At 54.7% G+C, this 16,308-nt stretch overlaps 1 protein-coding gene across 1 annotated transcript in view; it reads right to left on the bottom strand.

The window, feature by feature from the left end:
• The window catches only part of ATP2A3 (ATPase sarcoplasmic/endoplasmic reticulum Ca2+ transporting 3), a 52,123-nt gene that overhangs the window by 13,759 nt on the left and 22,056 nt on the right, over window positions 1-16,308 (bottom strand). Inside the window, exons 6-15 of the mRNA XM_017828867.1 lie at window positions 13,750-13,830; window positions 13,272-13,357; window positions 12,296-12,760; window positions 6,531-6,619; window positions 4,019-4,130; window positions 3,678-3,800; window positions 2,732-2,857; window positions 1,454-1,672; window positions 681-1,016; window positions 378-598 (exon numbers count right to left, since the gene is read on the bottom strand). Coding sequence (XP_017684356.1) covers window positions 378-598; window positions 681-1,016; window positions 1,454-1,672; window positions 2,732-2,857; window positions 3,678-3,800; window positions 4,019-4,130; window positions 6,531-6,619; window positions 12,296-12,760; window positions 13,272-13,357; window positions 13,750-13,830 — 1,858 coding nt within the window. The remainder of the gene's footprint in view (window positions 1-377; window positions 599-680; window positions 1,017-1,453; window positions 1,673-2,731; window positions 2,858-3,677; window positions 3,801-4,018; window positions 4,131-6,530; window positions 6,620-12,295; window positions 12,761-13,271; window positions 13,358-13,749; window positions 13,831-16,308) is intronic.

Raw genomic sequence — 16,308 nt, 5'->3', positions numbered from 1 at the left:
GTTGATTTACTGGGAGGGATGGGTAGGGACAGGGGCAGGAAGAGCTGCCCAGGACCTGATGCAAAGGGCACCAGTGTGATCTGGTGTCAACAAATATCTGCATCTGTCTTAGGCATTGGCATAGGCTTAAACAGGCAATTAATTAACAAAACAGGTCATAGGGGATGGCAGGAATGTAAAATTATAAACCAAAAATCCCCCTGCCCCTGGAGAACAGGGGCTGCTGCTCTGTTGGGTGGCTCAGGATGCCAATGTGGACACCACACACTGCCAGGATCAAGGGGCACGGACAGGACGGCAGGTCACCTGCCCCAGGGGATGTGTGTCCCCCCCTCACCGCTCCCACCAGCACGGTGCCCAGCGTGGGGGGCTCTCACCAAACGACCTCCCCGACGTTGGAGGAGATGAGATAGCGGATGAACTGCTTCATGTTGTTGTAGATGGCTCTGCCCTCCTCGACGGCCGACACGATGGTGGAGAAGTTGTCGTCGGCCAGGACCATCTCCGAGGCCGTCTTGGCCACGGCCGTGCCCGACCCCATGGCGATGCCAATCTCCGCTTTCTTCAGGGCCGGGGCGTCGTTCACCCCGTCACCCGTCTGCACGAAGCCGTGATTAGCAGGGTGTAAGGGACCGAGCCGGGCAGAGAGGAGGGGAACAGGGTGCTCCCAGGGGGCTCACCATGGCGGTGATCTCGTTGAAGGACTGGAGGTACTCGACGATGCGGGACTTGTGCGCGGGCTCCACACGGGCGAAGCAGCGGGCGTGGCGGCACGCCTGGCGCTGCGCCTCGGGGGACAGCTCGTCGAACTCCCGGCCCGTGTAGGCTTTGCCAGACACGTCCTCGGTCTCCGAGAAGATGCCGATCCGGCGGCAGATGGCCACGGCCGTGCCCTTGTTGTCGCCGGTGATCATGATGACGCGGATGCCGGCCTTGCGGCACATCTCGATGGACGAGGTGACCTCCTTGCGGGGAGGGTCCAGCATCCCCACGCAGCCCACGAAGGTCAGGTTGTTCTGGGAGGGGAGGATGTATCCCAGACCCGCATTAACCCCACTGTGAAATCACCCTGAGCACGGGGCTTTTCCCTGGGAGGAACCTTTCAGGAGGTTTCCTCCCCACAGCCCCATGGATGCATTCTACATCTCCAGCACAACGGGATACTCCCATTCCCTCTGCTGCTCCTCACACCTTTTTGCTTCGCTCCCCTCCTCCCCATCCCCTCTCAGTGGTCCCCAAGCCCCTCTCAGCAGTCACCCCACAGGGATGGATGCCCAGCAACATGGGGCTGTTATCCTTAGGACCGACCCCCCCGGGGTTTGCAGGGGAGTTGAGCCATCGCACTGCCCACAGAGAAACCAAAGAGAAAATACTGCTAGGTCAGCTGGAAGCATGTGGGAAAACCTTGGGAATAAGGAGAAAAAGCTCCTGGACAGAGCCCCCGGGGCCGTACCTCGTAGTGGACGAAGGCGGCGGAGTCGTGCAGCTGCATGGTCTCCCTGCGGGCGGGCGAGTCGAGCGTGGCCAGGGCCAGGCACCGCAGCGTGTCGATGCCCATGCCCCAGTCCCGGATCCTGCCCAGGATCTTCTCCCGCACCGGGGCCGTCAGCGGGACCTTGGCAGTGCCCACACGGACGTGGGTGCAGCGCTCGATCACACTTTCCGGGGCGCCCTGGGGAGGACGGAGGGCTTAGGGGCTGGAAGGAACCCGGAGGATGAGCATCTCCTGCCAGCACCGCGGGGAGTGCCACGGGGAGGGAAGGCACCAAGTTCGGGCAAAGGAGGAGGAAGCGTCCCCAAAACTCCATCAGGCACATCCCGGCCCTGCGGCTCAGTGCACTAGATGGCAGCCTCCGACCGAGAGCACCGGGATCGCGCCCACAGCAGGTCACCAAGAGCAGGATCTGCTCTGCAGGGGATCCAGCTGACTCCCGTAAAACCTACAGGTCTGTCCGAGACACTCCCACCCCACAGATCCCTCGCAGACCTGGAGGGGATGAGGGCTGGAAATGTCTGATGGAAAAAAGCGTGGGATGTTCAGCAGATGCTTGTAATGCTTTTGTGACTCAGGAAAACATGTCCTTCAGCATCCCAGCATCTGACCCCAGCCCTTCTGACCTTACAAATTACCCTGACATTGCTTTTTAATGTAAAACTTGCAATCTTTCTATTGTACCTCTTAAAAAGCTCGCCCGAGGCTGCAGATCTGGTGGCTTTGGAGGGTCCCAGCCTGACCGGGAGGACAGACTTCACCCACCCAGATCATCTCCCACTGGGAACAATAATATACAAATCTTCTCAGAGTCAGCGGGGGCAAATTCCTGCCACATCTCTTCTCTTGGGAAGAAAATGCCCTTTGAAACACTATTTTATTTCTGGTTACAGTGGAAAGCTGTAACCTTTGGACATTACTGGTATCCGGAGGGTCCAGGCCTTTAATAAAGGCAAGTGCCCAAATTCTGCACAGGGGCAGCTCTCCCCTGCCCCAGCACCAGCACACTCAGCACCTTCTCCACCATCTAAATAATTTTACCTCCTTTTTTGCCTATCAAGATGGCAAAGACTCACCTCCTCCCTGACCCTACCAGCCTACCTGCTGGATCCTGGACCCCCAGACAGGTAAAAGGGGGGGAAGGAAAGGCAAAGCACCCCTGCCCATTGCAGTGAGGGCCAAATCCTGCTGGGATGTGCCAAGAGGACACTGTGGGGTGCTGAGGACCTTCTCCCCTACCTTGACAAACATCTTGCTGCCAGTGGAGTTGTTGCCAGGGCTGGTGGGTGTGCAGTACACAGACATGGACTTGCGGTCACGGGAGAACTCGAGGGTGCACTCCTTCCTCATCAGCTGCTTGATCACCTGTGGGGACAGCACTGGGCTGAGCCAGGACACGACAGGGACATGACAGGGACACTGGTGCTCTCCACCTCGGCTGACAGCCCTGCTGAGCCAGCACAGCACGAGTGATGTGAGGAGAAAGGCAGCCCCAGGAGCCAGGAGGGGATGGGACAGCGCAAAAAGGGATTTATTATGACCTGTTCAGACCTATCTGGGGAAGAAATGCCAGAACAGAGAGCAGCTTCGAGCAGCTTTGAAACATTATAAGATCTAACGGCATGATATCAAAGCTGAGTAAATGCAGATCCGAAATAAAGTGTATTTTCACCAGGAGGACAGGGAAACACTGGAGAGCTGAGTAGGGGAATTGCCAGCACGGGATATTTTCACATTAAAAACAGAGGTTTCCAAGCACCACTCGGACAAGCATGGCTTTGGGGAATGGGGTTTGGTTCATGCTGGAGGGCAGCTGCTCAGGCAAACTGGGCACCTAAAGATAACTCCAAACTTCCCCATCTGTAGCTGGAATTCTGGCTGTCACCGAGGGAGTGTCTCCCAGCTGAGCGGGGACAGGGCTGAGTTTGAGACTCAGGGATCACCTGCTTCACAGCTCCATGTGAACCCAGGTCGGCCCCCACGGCCCCAGCACCCGCCTCCCCAGGCCATGGCACCCTCTGTTCCAAAACCAGCTCTCACCCTGCGAGCCAGGAAATTGCATCCTTGTGCCAGATCCATCCCTTAGGTCACTGCAAGTGGTTATTCCTCCAACAACAGCCATCCCAAAGCCCTCCTCTCCCTCCCAACCCCCGTGCCAGAGCTCGCAGGGGCCTCCCCCACTCACCGAATTGCAGGCGTTGGCTCTCTCCACCTTGGAGAGTTTGCTGAGGTCCGTGTTGAACACGTTCATCTTCTCCACCAGGCACGTCAGGGCTGTTTCAGTGGCTTCCCCCACCTTCTCATAGACTTTTTTGGACTAGAGGACGGGGGGAAAAAAAGGAGCTTAAGCTTTAGAGCCTGTCTTCCACCTGCTGCTCCAACCGAGCATGCTGTCACCCACTGCACCAGAGCACCACCTTGAGATGAGCTGAAGCCAGGGAAGGGAATCCCAAGGGACAAACCTCCGCTGGCTCTGTCCCAAAGCACAGGGAAGAGCATCCCCCCTGCCCTGGCCCTGCCCTGGAGCCCCTGTACCTCATTGTAGTCCAGCGAGGAGTCGTTGCAGAGGGCACAGATGGTGGCCAGCTCCACCAGCCCGTCGTACTGCCCACACTGCACTGGCTGCTCATCCTTCAGGCTGTGGGCAGAAAACACCCCCCACAGCCTCACATCAGCTCAAACAACCTTCTAATAACACTTAGCTTATCCTATACTCCTTGTAGGGGGATGTGTATCCTATATATCACTCTAGTACAAGTGGGAGAAAGAGCCCCGTTAAAGCCCCAGGGTTGGCAATGAACTCTTGGGTTCACACTGTGTGCTTTATGCAACAGGACAGGGCTAAATTGCAAATAAAACATCCCAGGAGGCAAATAAACTCTGGAAGTGGCCCAGAATAAAGGGGGCTGCAGAGGAGTTCAAAGGAGCACTGGACCTGCAAACAGGGGCTGCCAACAGGCTGATGATGAAGGTGATGGGCCAGAAAAGGGGGAAAGAAATTCATAATAATGGCTGCTCCTCAGGGTTTTCCATTTGCTGGGGATCCAGAGAAGCTGTGGAACCAGCAGCAAGCCCTTCTCCTCCCTGCAGTGCTGCTTTGCACTCCTTAGGGAACCCAAGGGAGCATTTAAGAGCAGCAGACAACTTTAACGACTGCACTGCTGTGATTGCTTCCAAGCCAGTGGTGAACTGTGGCCTTTGTTTCCTAAATAGCAGCTCTTTGCTATGGAAAGGAGCACAAACATCCTGGAAAGGAGCAGCCCCGAACACTCCAGGCAAGCCAGATACTGCTCCTTGCCTGGTGGCAGGAATGGCAGCAGTGGCTTTCAAAGGAAATAAAAAATTATCCCGGTTCCAGGAGAGGTAACTGCAGGTTAGAGCTGTATAAACCCAGCCGGTCATCTGCTTGCTGGAAAAATAATTTGTCAGGCATTTACTAGGATCAGTTTATTCCACTGCTGGTTCCCAATGGAAAGAACATTTTGGAGCCCTTGTTACAGCTCAGGAGCGGAAAACAGGGAGCAGCCAAGAAAATCTGAAAAATCTGTTTGCTGAGGGACAAGAAGCCGCACTGGGCTGTGAGTGGGAAGGGAAAGCCACTGCCTCCTGCCTGGGGGATCCTGCTGGGAAAAACATCAGCAAAGGTGCTGCTGCCTGGGTGCTGTGAGGGACGTGAGCAAACCCAAGGTCCAGCATGGAACAGCCCCCTGCCAAGGCCAGGCTGAGGCCAAACAAGCATTTCGGTGCCACCAGCTCTTGGTGGGACCCTGCACTACACCTCAGTGAGCCCTCACACTCCTCTCAATACACAAGACAGGCACAGGGTTGAAGCAAAACTCAGAAGCAACATGAATTGCTGCAGACCAACACAGTGTCCCTGCAGGCAGTCCCCAGAGGAGAGGGGACACTGAAATTCAGAGGTTGGCAGACACAAGTTCAGCCCCTCAATCCTCCTTAATTTTAATTGAAATGCACTGATTGACACCAGCTTATGACCTGGCTCACTTTTTAATGGAGATTCCCAGCCAAGGATCAAATTGGCTCTATAAATATTCATGAAATTAAGTCTGAGGCTGGGATGAATTATATTTGCTCCACCGTGGTGAAGAATGTGTCTGGAATCACAGAGCAAAGGGGCGTGGAGAATGCTCCCACCACCAGCTGAGCTTCTCATCTTCCTCCTTCCCAGACTTCCCCCACACTGGGGAGCATCACCTCCTTTCAAAGGAGAGGGAATAAACAAATACAAGGGCAGGAAACCTCATGTGTGTGATAACACAGCAGGGCAAAGCCCCCGGCTTCCACTCCCTGCCCTGAGCTGCAGCTCTGCAGAGCCCATGTCTCCCCCAGAACACATCCTGCCATCAGCAGGGCCATGCCCTGGGCACAGCAGCCATGGGAGCCATCCCTGCACAGGACACAGGGCTCAGGGAGCACCTTCCTGGTGGGGTTTTCAGCCGTTTGCAAATCCCTTTGCACACTGCCAGTGGTTTCAGGACAAGCTGCCGGCCCCGTGCCGTGCTTGGGGTGAGAACAAGAGTTGCTGGTCAACACCAAAAACGTGCAGGCTCCAGAAATTTGGAGAGCCATGATGTACTGTGAAGAGCCTCGTTCATCACTGTTCCCACACTTGCCATCTTCTCTGGTCCACAAGTGGGCTTGTTTTATCGGGATTGTTAATGAAGGGAGAGCCAAGCACGAGGGAGCCCCTTTGCTGAGCAGTGGGAGGGCACAGGCAGAGCCCCCACATCGTGTCAGGCAGGAGCCAGAGACAAGGGACAGTGAAACAACTGCCCTGGCTCCCGTGGACAGTGAAGAGCAGCCAGTCACCTGATTCTTGCAAGCCCAGTGTGGCCAAAAACCAGCCCCCAGTAGGTATTCCCATGGACAGGATTCAGGAGGTCTGCAAACCACCACAGAAAATCCCCCTTTCTCCCCAGCCATGCCCACGAGCTCGACCCTCCCACCTCCCCCCAGCTGTGCTGCCAGCCCAGGGCCACCCTGTGTCACCCCTGAAGCAGAGGGGACCCTCACTCACATCTGTCCCTCGGGGGCGTAGGTGGAGCCGGTGATGCTGAACTCGTGCAGGCTGCACTGGTTGCCCTCCACCTTCTCCATGATGAACATCTGCAAGGGAGAGAGGTGGAGACAGAGCATTAGGCAGCAACATTTTGCTATAACCAACATGCTCAGCCTGGAAACCCACCAGCTGGTGCCGTGCCAGCGATGGCCCCGCTGGCACCGGGCTCAGCCCCCTCCCTGGTCACCCACCACTCCTGGCTGCCCCCAGATCCTTCCAGCTCTCCCCTGTCCTTTTCATGTTTGCCTCCTCCAGCTCTTCTTTTCCATCAGAGAGGAGTGATGCTGAGCCCGCTCCTGTGTTTTTCTTGGAGGAGAGAAGGACCTGGGACCAGGTTTCCACTCCTGCCCTGGCTGCCCTGGAAAGCCTCTGTGGGGCAGGATCTCAGCAGCTGTCCCTGCCACCCCTTCCCAGCCAGCTCTCAGCCACCAGTCTTGTGCCTTACTGGGGTCACAGCTCAGCCCAGTGAGCTGTAAAAGTCCTACATGCTCTATTTTTAGCGATTTTTGCCTTTCAAACTCCTTCCAGTTTCTCTCTTGCTGCTATGAGAGCAACAACCCCCCCAAACCTTAAAATACAATAAAAATTCCCCTCTCCCCAAGCTCTCCCAGTTCCCCCTCATCCCCTCCCACCTTTCAGGGCAGCCTCCCTTGGAAGCAGGAGCAGTGCCCGACCCCCCAGCCAAGGTGACAGTTCAGCAATGCTCGTTTCTGCTCTTCGTTATTTATGACCCACACTGAAGCCAAAAAGTAACAATGAACAAATAAATCTGGTTTGGCAAAGGCACTGCCCTGGCTGCAGGGAGCAGGCAGGAGGGAGGGTGGCTGCAGGGAATGATGCTCTCCTCAGCTCTGTGAACTTGCTTGGCGGCTCCAGAAAGTGGGTGCAAGGACAACTGTCCCCCTACACCCTGCCTCAAAATAATTCTTCCTTTCCCTATTTATTTTCCTCTGGTTATTTGAGATGTTCCCCAGGAGAGGGAAGCAGTAGATGCTGGAGGAATCAGGAGGCAAAGCTCAGCACCAGAGATGCATCAGCTCCTGGTACCACCCACTTCTCTCCCCTCCACACTTCCTCCAGCAACAAACAGAGATTAATTTACTGTTATTATTAATTATTGTTAATAATAAAAGAACACCTTATCAGTGCAGCTGCATTGGCTGGTGGGTGTGAGCCTTCCCCACGCAGAAGGCACAAGCTTAGGGCCAAGCCAAGCGATAAAGGTCATGTTCAGGGAAGCACATTCAGAGCATGTTTAGCACCAGGACATCTCAGTGGGTTTTCTCACCCCCATATTTTACAGGTTTGGGCAAATCAAAAGAACAGGTTCAAAGCATACATCTCCCGTGGGAATAATTCTGAGCCTAAAAACCAACCTTCCCAAAGCACAAAACAGCTTCCCAGATATTTGCAGATACCCTGATTGCCGGGCTATGGCCCTCAGCTCCTTTCTCAGAGCCCATCCTGGAGGCCCCTCAGCATCCTTGGGAGGTTTTGAAGAAAATCATGAGCCAAAGGGCTGCAGAAGAGATGTCCCACTGGGCTCCTCTGGCAGTGGGTGCAAACACTAAAGTGTGAAGGACCTTGATAAAGAGAGTCTCCTTTGGACAACCTCCCTGAGATGAGAGACTCCAGAACCCCAGGTGAGGTGGGACACTCAGTCTGAGACAACACCAAAAGAGACCTCTGAAGGCTGAGCATCCTTCAGCTCTTTTTGACACATCCAATGCCATCGGCCTTCCAGAGAGCCAAAATCTCCTGACCTCTTCATAAAGTGGACTCCTGCCCTCAGAAACAACAACCAGACTCATTCATTAAAATATCTGAAAGCACCACCCCAGCCACTGATGGTTTTGCCTGATATGGGGCTGTTTGTTTCCAAATGCTCACGGCCACGAAACAATTATTACATTCACAATAGTGACTTTCTTATTAGAAAAGGGAAAAGGGAAAATAAAAAAACCCAAAATCATTCCAAGCCCTTTATTTTTCCATGCCCATTTAAAAAAGGTGCCGTGTAACCCACAGCAACCAGAGGTTATATCAAATTTCCTGCCTGCTCCCAGCTTGCGTGACTGGCTGAGCGTGGGGGTGGACGGGGCACTGCAAAGGTGTCTGCAGGGTTTCAGTGTGATCAGAGAATCATGGAATGCTGTGGGTTGGAAGGGACCTTAAAACTCATCTTGTTCCACGCCCCTGCCGGTGGGCAGGGACACCTTCCACCAGCCCAGGTTGCTCCAAGCCCCATCCAAGCTGGCCTTGGACACTTGCAGGGATGGGGCAGCCACAGCTTCTCTGGGCAACCTGTGCCAGGGCCTCACCACCCTCACAGGGGAGAATTTCTTCCTCATATCTAATCTAAATCTCCCTTCCTTCAGCTTAACACCATTCTCCCTTGTCCTGTCCCTCCAGGCCCTTGTGCAAAGTCTCTCTCCAGCTCTCTTGGAGCCCCTTTAGGTACTGAAGGATCCCTAAGGGTCTCCCAGACCCTTCCCCTCTCCAGGTCAAACAACCCCAGCTCTCTCAGCCTGTCGGTGTTCCAGCAGATTTCCAGGCTGAGGAGTGGGCAGCTCTGTGGGCAGTGGAAACAGCCCAGAGGAAATAGCTGTGTCTTAAGCAGTTAAGGGGAGAGGTAATGTTTCCATCACAAAAATAATATAAATAATATTAGGAGCAACAGAAAGAGGTGGGAAAGGTGCGTGGGTGCAGCTCAGCTGGGGGGGCTGCTGACAAATGATGCTCCCAGAGGGGCTGCCTGGTCTCTTGCACTGCCACAGCTGCAGCATTCAAGAGGGGGAACCCATTCAGCAGCACCCCAGGGCTTCCCCCTGCCCTGAACCTTTTAAAACCACACCAGTGATCTGAGGTTTTAATACAACAGAGAGGCTGGAAGGAAAATGTCACTCCTCATGAAGAGTGCACCCTGCCCCAAAAGACTTCCAGCCATCACTCCTTCTCTCCTGTCCCATGGATCCTGCCTGGCCCCAGCGCTGTATCACACAACTGGATGATGCCAGTGTGTATTTGTGGGAAGCAAAGGCCACCTGGGGATGCACCACCCCTGGAGCAGCACGTGGCATCAGCTGTGGGCCTGTGGGGAAGGCAGGTGAGAAGGACACAGCTCCACTACTCTGTCTTTTCTGCACAATCTTTAAAAGAACTGCTCATCAAGAGGCACACAAGGCAGGATTGCTCTCTGGAATTGTAAGAGGCTGTAATCATCAGTCACTATTCCATCAATCAGCCCATGGATCAGCAGCATTTTCCTCCTTTGCTGGAAGCAGCCCCAGTCGTAGCACCGACCAGCAACTGGCACAGCCCCCGGGACCACCAGCCAGGTCTCCCAGTAACTGGTGACTGGTTTAGACAGACAAAACTGCTGAGCCAAGGCACAGTGCCCTGGAGAGTGCAAAGCAAATCGTGCCTGCCCAGCTCCTGGGTGGCTGTGCCAGGGATGGGAGTTTGCATGTCCAGGCTCTGCTGAAAGCCTTATGGAAAATAAACCCCTTTCTGCTCGTTCCCCAAAACACCAGCAGCCATCTCAGAGACAGCCAAACAGGGGAATTAGTTAAACATGTAAGAGCAGAGCTGAGATGCTTCTCTCCCTGCCAGCTTTGTGGTTATTTAAAGGTTGGGAGAAGGCTGTTCCTGGTTCCTCCACACCCTGGGCTGGGGGAGGTGGCGGTCTCAGAGACCCTCAGTTCACCGTACAGTGACTGACATGAGCCACAGGTTTAACCTGATTTACTGAGTGGGTTTGTGGCTTTGTTACTGCAGTGCTGTAACTTAAGTGGACTCGAAGTCAGAGCAAAAGCACCAAAGTCTTGGTCACCCCAGACAAGGCCCCTCGCACAAAGCACCCCATGTGGGGGGACACCGAGGGGCACAGATTCACCCCTGCTGACCACCAGGGATCCACGTGTGTCCTGTTGAGCTGGTTCAGACAGCACCCAGGCCACGAGACCCTGGCACTGAGAGGGACCCAGAGGTACAGCACAGCCCTTAAAAACCAGCTGAGAGTTTGAAAACAGACCTGAAGCCTCTCAAGAGTCACTTTAGAGCTCCACAGACCTGATGCCAGCAGTAGCAGGCACCACCCTGCAGCACACCCTGCAGCCAAGTGGCTGTGCTCACCCAAATTAACGTGCAAGTTCATTAAATCACACTCAATTAACACAGCTTCCGGGTTATTGATGGGCTTTGGTGGCTGTTTCACCCCCTGAGCCAGACGCTCGGCCCAGGAGCGTGTCCTGGACACGCCAACGGCCGCCCAGCACAAATATTTACCCACAGCCTCGTCCTGCCCACGTCAGCACGGGAATCCCTGTCCATTAAACATTAACAGCCCTGGCTGTGTGTCCTGAGGCAAGCCTGGATCACAATATCATTCCCTGGGAGGCAGGACTCAGCCAAGTGAATAACAGATATCAGAAAAGGGCTGTGGGGAGATGGGGTAGAGGGTACACTGTATTTTTTAATTGATTTTTTTTTTTGTTTTGCAAAGTTGCTAAGTTCATTCTGCAAATAATGACTGATGCCAAAACCCTTGTGTGCCACTGCCCCACTCTCTCCCTCTCCTTGTCTCAGCATCACCAACCCTGCCTCTCCCAACTCTGCCACATTGAGGGGGGTGATGGCACTTCTTCCCGAGTTCAAGGAGCAGACCCTCTGGTTTGGGAAGGAATGGTCATTCCTCCCTCTTCTTCTGCAGTCTGCAGAGCTAAAGGGACTCCAAGCACTAGGGTCACCCTTTCCATGCTTCCATGAATCACTGGGTCAGAAAATGGGGCTGGTAGGAGCCTCCTCCTTGTGCAAGACATGGGCAGCTTGGTCACCGCCTCGTTCCAGCCCTGTCTCATTCTAAATCACTTACAGGGCAGAAATACCAGACATTTCCAGTCATTTGGAGTTTGTGCTGAGCAAACCAGTGGCCAAAGCCCATGGCCAGCTTGCAGCACTGTCACAGCTTCCCACCAGGCTACCCGAGTGTCAGAGAGAAGGGACGGTGGCCAGGTCCATTTTTTCCCACAGCAACACATTTTCCAAGTTTCTCCAATAAAACCGGCACGCCAAGGCCGTGAAAAAAGATTTCCTGACACTTGTGGATTAATGGGGAAACTGAGAAATACTCAGATGGTCCAGGCTTTCCTAACAAGTCACCTCTCCACCCAGTCAGGCACATGGGAGCAAAGCTCTCTGGCAGATCCAGAGCTTTCACTCTCTTCACCAAACCACCCCAGGGCTCCCTCCATCAGAAATGCTTTTCCTGCATCCTGGCTTTGTAATTCTGCACGGCCCAGGATTTCTCACTGGTTTGCTTAAAAACAGGGGAGGAAAGAGCAAGAGAAGAAGAGGAGACTGACTGCATTGACATCTCCAGGCGTCTGTCTCAACACCACATTCCAGCAGGAGGAAACACTCCATGGAGAGGAACCCCTGAAATAACTCTGCAACACGGCACCTCTACACTGGCGTGCTGACAGAAATCAGGTTTTCTAATTACCACCACACCAAGAGAAGCCCTGATCCTTACAGACCCTGGCCACGCAGCGAGGAACCATAAACCACCCTCCCTGCTCACCTTCCCATTCCTAACATGACATGAGTCAGGTGAGGGCAGCAAAGCCCATCACCCCAGGACGGGGACGGAGCAGCGCAGAGTCCTCAGGGGCTTCAGAGCATCCCCACTGCACCTCCAAACCCCGCAGGCCCCCGGCACTCACCCGGCAGACGGACATCTGGTTGGTGGTGAGGGTGCCGGTCTTGTCGGAGCAGATGACGGAGGTGCAGCCCAGGGTCTCCACCGAGGGCAGGCTCCGGACGATGGCGTTTTTCTTGGCCATGCGGCGCGTGCCCAGCGCCAGGCAGGTGGTGATGACGGCCGGGAGGCCCTCGGGAATGGCGGCCACCGCCAGCGCCACCGAAATCTTGAAGTAGTAGATGGCCCCCCGGAACCAGGAGCCGCCGTGGACGGGGTCGCTGAAGTGGCTGATGTTGATGACCCAGACGGCGATGCACACCAGGAAGATCACCTTGGAGAGCTGCTGGCTGAACTCGTCCAGCTTCTGCTGCAAGGGCGTCTTCTCGGGCTCGGTCTCCACCATCTGGTTTCGGATCTTCCCGATCTCGGTGTACACCCCTGTTGCAATGACGACCCCCACGGCCTTCCCAGCTGCGATGTTGGTGCCCTGGGAGGGAAGGAAAGGGCCGGAGTGGATATGTGGGAATGAAACCTCTCAGCCTGAGCAGGGAAATGGGTCACTTGAAGTGAAAGGAGAACATGAGATCTTGGTTAAGGGAAAAAATGGGACATCCTGGGGTTTTATATAGACCCACCCTGAAGAGCAGGAGATCCCTCCTGAGAGCTCTCACCCCTTGAGGACTTGACTTCTGCCTGAGAAGAGCATGAGCAAGGAGGAAACCCAAACTTTCAATAGCTCCAGGCTCAACCACAAACCTCATCCACCCTACTTGACGGAAAACCTGTTTTAATTGCCTACAGTATTTAAGGGCATCATGTGCCACAGCCCAAATGAAGTTCTAATGAAGCAGGTTCTTATTTTTATGGATTTGGGGCTCTTTTGATGAATTCAGGTCCTTCTCATGCATGCACTCCCCTTTACTGCTCAGACATCTCCCATGTCCATCAGCCTCTTCACCTTGAAAACCACGGGAGAGGTGGGGATGAGTGTGACTTACAGAGAAAAGCATGTTCTTCTTGTCCTGGTTGACAGCCCGAGGGTCAGGGATGGGGTCAGCATGTTTGATCACCGATACAGACTCCCCTGCAGAGACAAGAGGGGACAGATGGACCATCTATGTCTCCTCTCCAGCCTCCACTCAACACTGTATAAGCCTGGATCACAACCCCCACAGCATTCTAGAGCAGCACTTCATCACCAAACCATCCAAACATCCCTCAGGGGGACGTCAAACCCCACGTGTCGCACAGGAAAGCCCCAGGCTTTGTGTTTTGCAGGAGGGATGCCCAAGCACTGGCCGCATCTCACCTGTGCTGTGACTTTGAGGGCCTGGAGAGGTCCCAGCAGCATCTAAATCTTGCTCTCCCACCCGTTTCCCACCCCAGCAAAGCACTTATCCCACTATCAGTCCCAAAAGCTGCCTCCGGGAGGATGGCAGAAGGAAGCTGCCCCTGCTCCATCGAGCCCACACGCACCTGTGAGGATGGACTGGTCGACCCGCAGGGTGGTGGAACGGATTTCGATGACCCGGATGTCCGCTGGCACCTTGTCACCAACTGCAAGGGCAAGAGCAGAGCAACCCCATCAGGTGGGACTGGCAGCACCTGCCAGCCCAGGAGCAGGGACAGCAAACCTCAAATGGAGACCCACCATGTGCAGGTGCATGGCAGCACCCAGCCTGCAGCAACGAGGCATCCAGCCCCTAGCAAAGCAGGGTCCTGTCCCAGGATACCTCCTTTCTGCATTTAAAGCTTAGTTAAAGCATATTTTTGTCTGTCTATAATTTGTAAGCCTCCCCCAGCCAATCCCAGGCAGAACCTGTCTGCTGCCCAGTGTCTCCTGCTCTTCCACAACCACATCTCTCCTCTTCCCTGCAAACTACCCCTGCACTCTCATCTTGCATCTTCCCTGCAAAAAACCCAAAACATCCCCATGCTGGAGCAGCCCAAGCTTCCTAAAATACCAGTTTTAACCCTGTTTCAGAGTTCTCTGGGCTGACTGGAAGCTGTTGACAGTGGAAGATCTTCTGTGTCCAAGACAAACAGCCATCCCTGTGTCTCCTGGCACGGCACAGTGGGCACAGGTGAAAGCCTCTCCATCCACTGCCAGCCGCTCAACACCACCCTCTGAGGCACAAGTGCTTCCTTAACAAACCAATTTAAAGCTGCTTTTCCCACTGGGTTTCTTCCTCCTGGCTCTTCCTCCTGCTCTGTTATCGGCTGGACACAACCGTGCTCCGACACTTCGGAAATACTGAGGCTGAGCGAGCCCTGGCTCGCAGCCCCACACACCACTTACACAACACCGCTGGCTTGGCTGCTAACGATCCTCCCAAATCCCAGACTTTAACGAGTGCTTCCTCCTCGGGCTCGTAAACCCCCCCCAGAGCAGCAGGAGGGGACTGGCACTGCTCCACCACCCAGCCAGTTATTCCAGCTGCAGATCCCAGCGCTCTGGGATGCAACGTGCAACATCTGCCACCCGGCCAGACCTGCCCCGCTCCTCCTCACACCGATTTTTGGGGGGGCTGAGCTGGGGGGTGCTAAGCACAGGTACCCACAGCCCCCCCCAAAATACTCACTTCATGCACAGACTCAGACTTTGCATCTGTTCAAGGGAGCTGGCTCGTGTTAAAGGGAGAAAAGAGCTCCGCTTTTTCCTTGGGAAAGGCAGGAGGGTTTGCAAACATGAGCTAAACCTGCAGAGGAAGACTCTGCAACATCCAGGGACAGCAGAGCCGTGGGAGTGGCACCTGCTCCAGGGAAGACATAGCATCCCAGGAGGTGGGCAGATGTCCTGGTATGGACCTGGCACTGCCATTACCAGCTACTGCCCACAGGCTGATCCCCCAAACACTGCAAGTGTCCCTCACGCCAAAAAACGAGGGAAAGAGAGGAAAACAGGAGGCAACACTGCATGGCCACAGCCACTGGCATTGCCCAAGCACTGCAGGAGCAGGCAGGGGGTGCAGCAACCAATGGAGCTCCCACAGCGATGCCCTGCCTGCACTTTTTGGGAAAGGCAAAAGCTGCCTGCGCTAGGACTCACCTCCACGGCCTTGCTACCAAAGGGCAAAACCCAGCTGGGTTTAAGCAGCCTGCCAACTTCCAAACACCCTCCCCTCCCCGCCTTAACACAGCAGGTTTCCTGCTCCCTGCTGCCAAATTTATTTCATTTGCACATGCAAACAAACAGCAGCCAGTCCCTCCTGCTGCGCTGTCACACTGTCCCCAGGGTGTCACCTGGATGCCCACCGCATGTTCAAAGCTTTTGCTCCAGGTGTGCTTTCCTATCAGGCACCCGACAGCATCCTCCCCACTTGCCATAAGCTCCTCAACCCGCAATTTGCTAATTAATTTGCTAATAATTTGCAAACCCCTCCAGGGAGCTCAGTTCTTTCCCTCCCGGTCGCGATGCTGATTGTGCCATTAAAAAGTAGTATTGGGCTGCTGATGGGCAGGCTGTGTGCACTTGATTCGGGGAAAGATGGCAGAATTTAATTAATAATTCATTAATTTAATTGAAGGCCGGGTCAGCAGCTGGAGTGCACTGCTGGAGCTGGTTTGGGAGCACCGCCAGCTTGCCCAGCTGAGGATCTGGCCGGCTCTCCTCCGCTTGATCCTCCCTGCATTATTTTTGTGTTCATCTTCCAGCTGAATCCCAACTGGAAGACATAAATAACAGCGAGCTGGCTGGGTGCAGGAGGGATTGCAGCATGTTTCCACCAGCAGGGCCACGAGGAGGAAAGGAGAGGATTAGTTTTGTGGCTCTGGGGATTTACGGCATCGTTTAAGGAACAAACAAAATGGGATAATTGGAATGCATCCTCCTCGGCTCCGGTGGGGCAGGCGGCAGATCCCCAGGAATCCTCAGCTGAATGAACAACCCCGACAGAAGGGCTGGGGCGTAAAATCCAACCAGGGAGGCAAAAGCCCCCTACAGCTGTTCCTCTCTGCTTCTCGCCCTCCCTGGATAAGCAGCCCCAGTTCCCAAGGAAGCCTTCCCACACAGCACTGAACGGCAGAGCACCCAGC

The sequence above is a fragment of the Lepidothrix coronata genome, unplaced genomic scaffold, assembly GCF_001604755.1.
Source record: "Lepidothrix coronata isolate B3197 unplaced genomic scaffold, Lepidothrix_coronata-1.0 Scaffold154, whole genome shotgun sequence".
NCBI lineage: Eukaryota > Metazoa > Chordata > Aves > Passeriformes > Pipridae > Lepidothrix > Lepidothrix coronata.
Note: the sequence above shows the minus strand (reverse complement) of the source record. Positions and strands in the feature narration are given on the sequence as shown.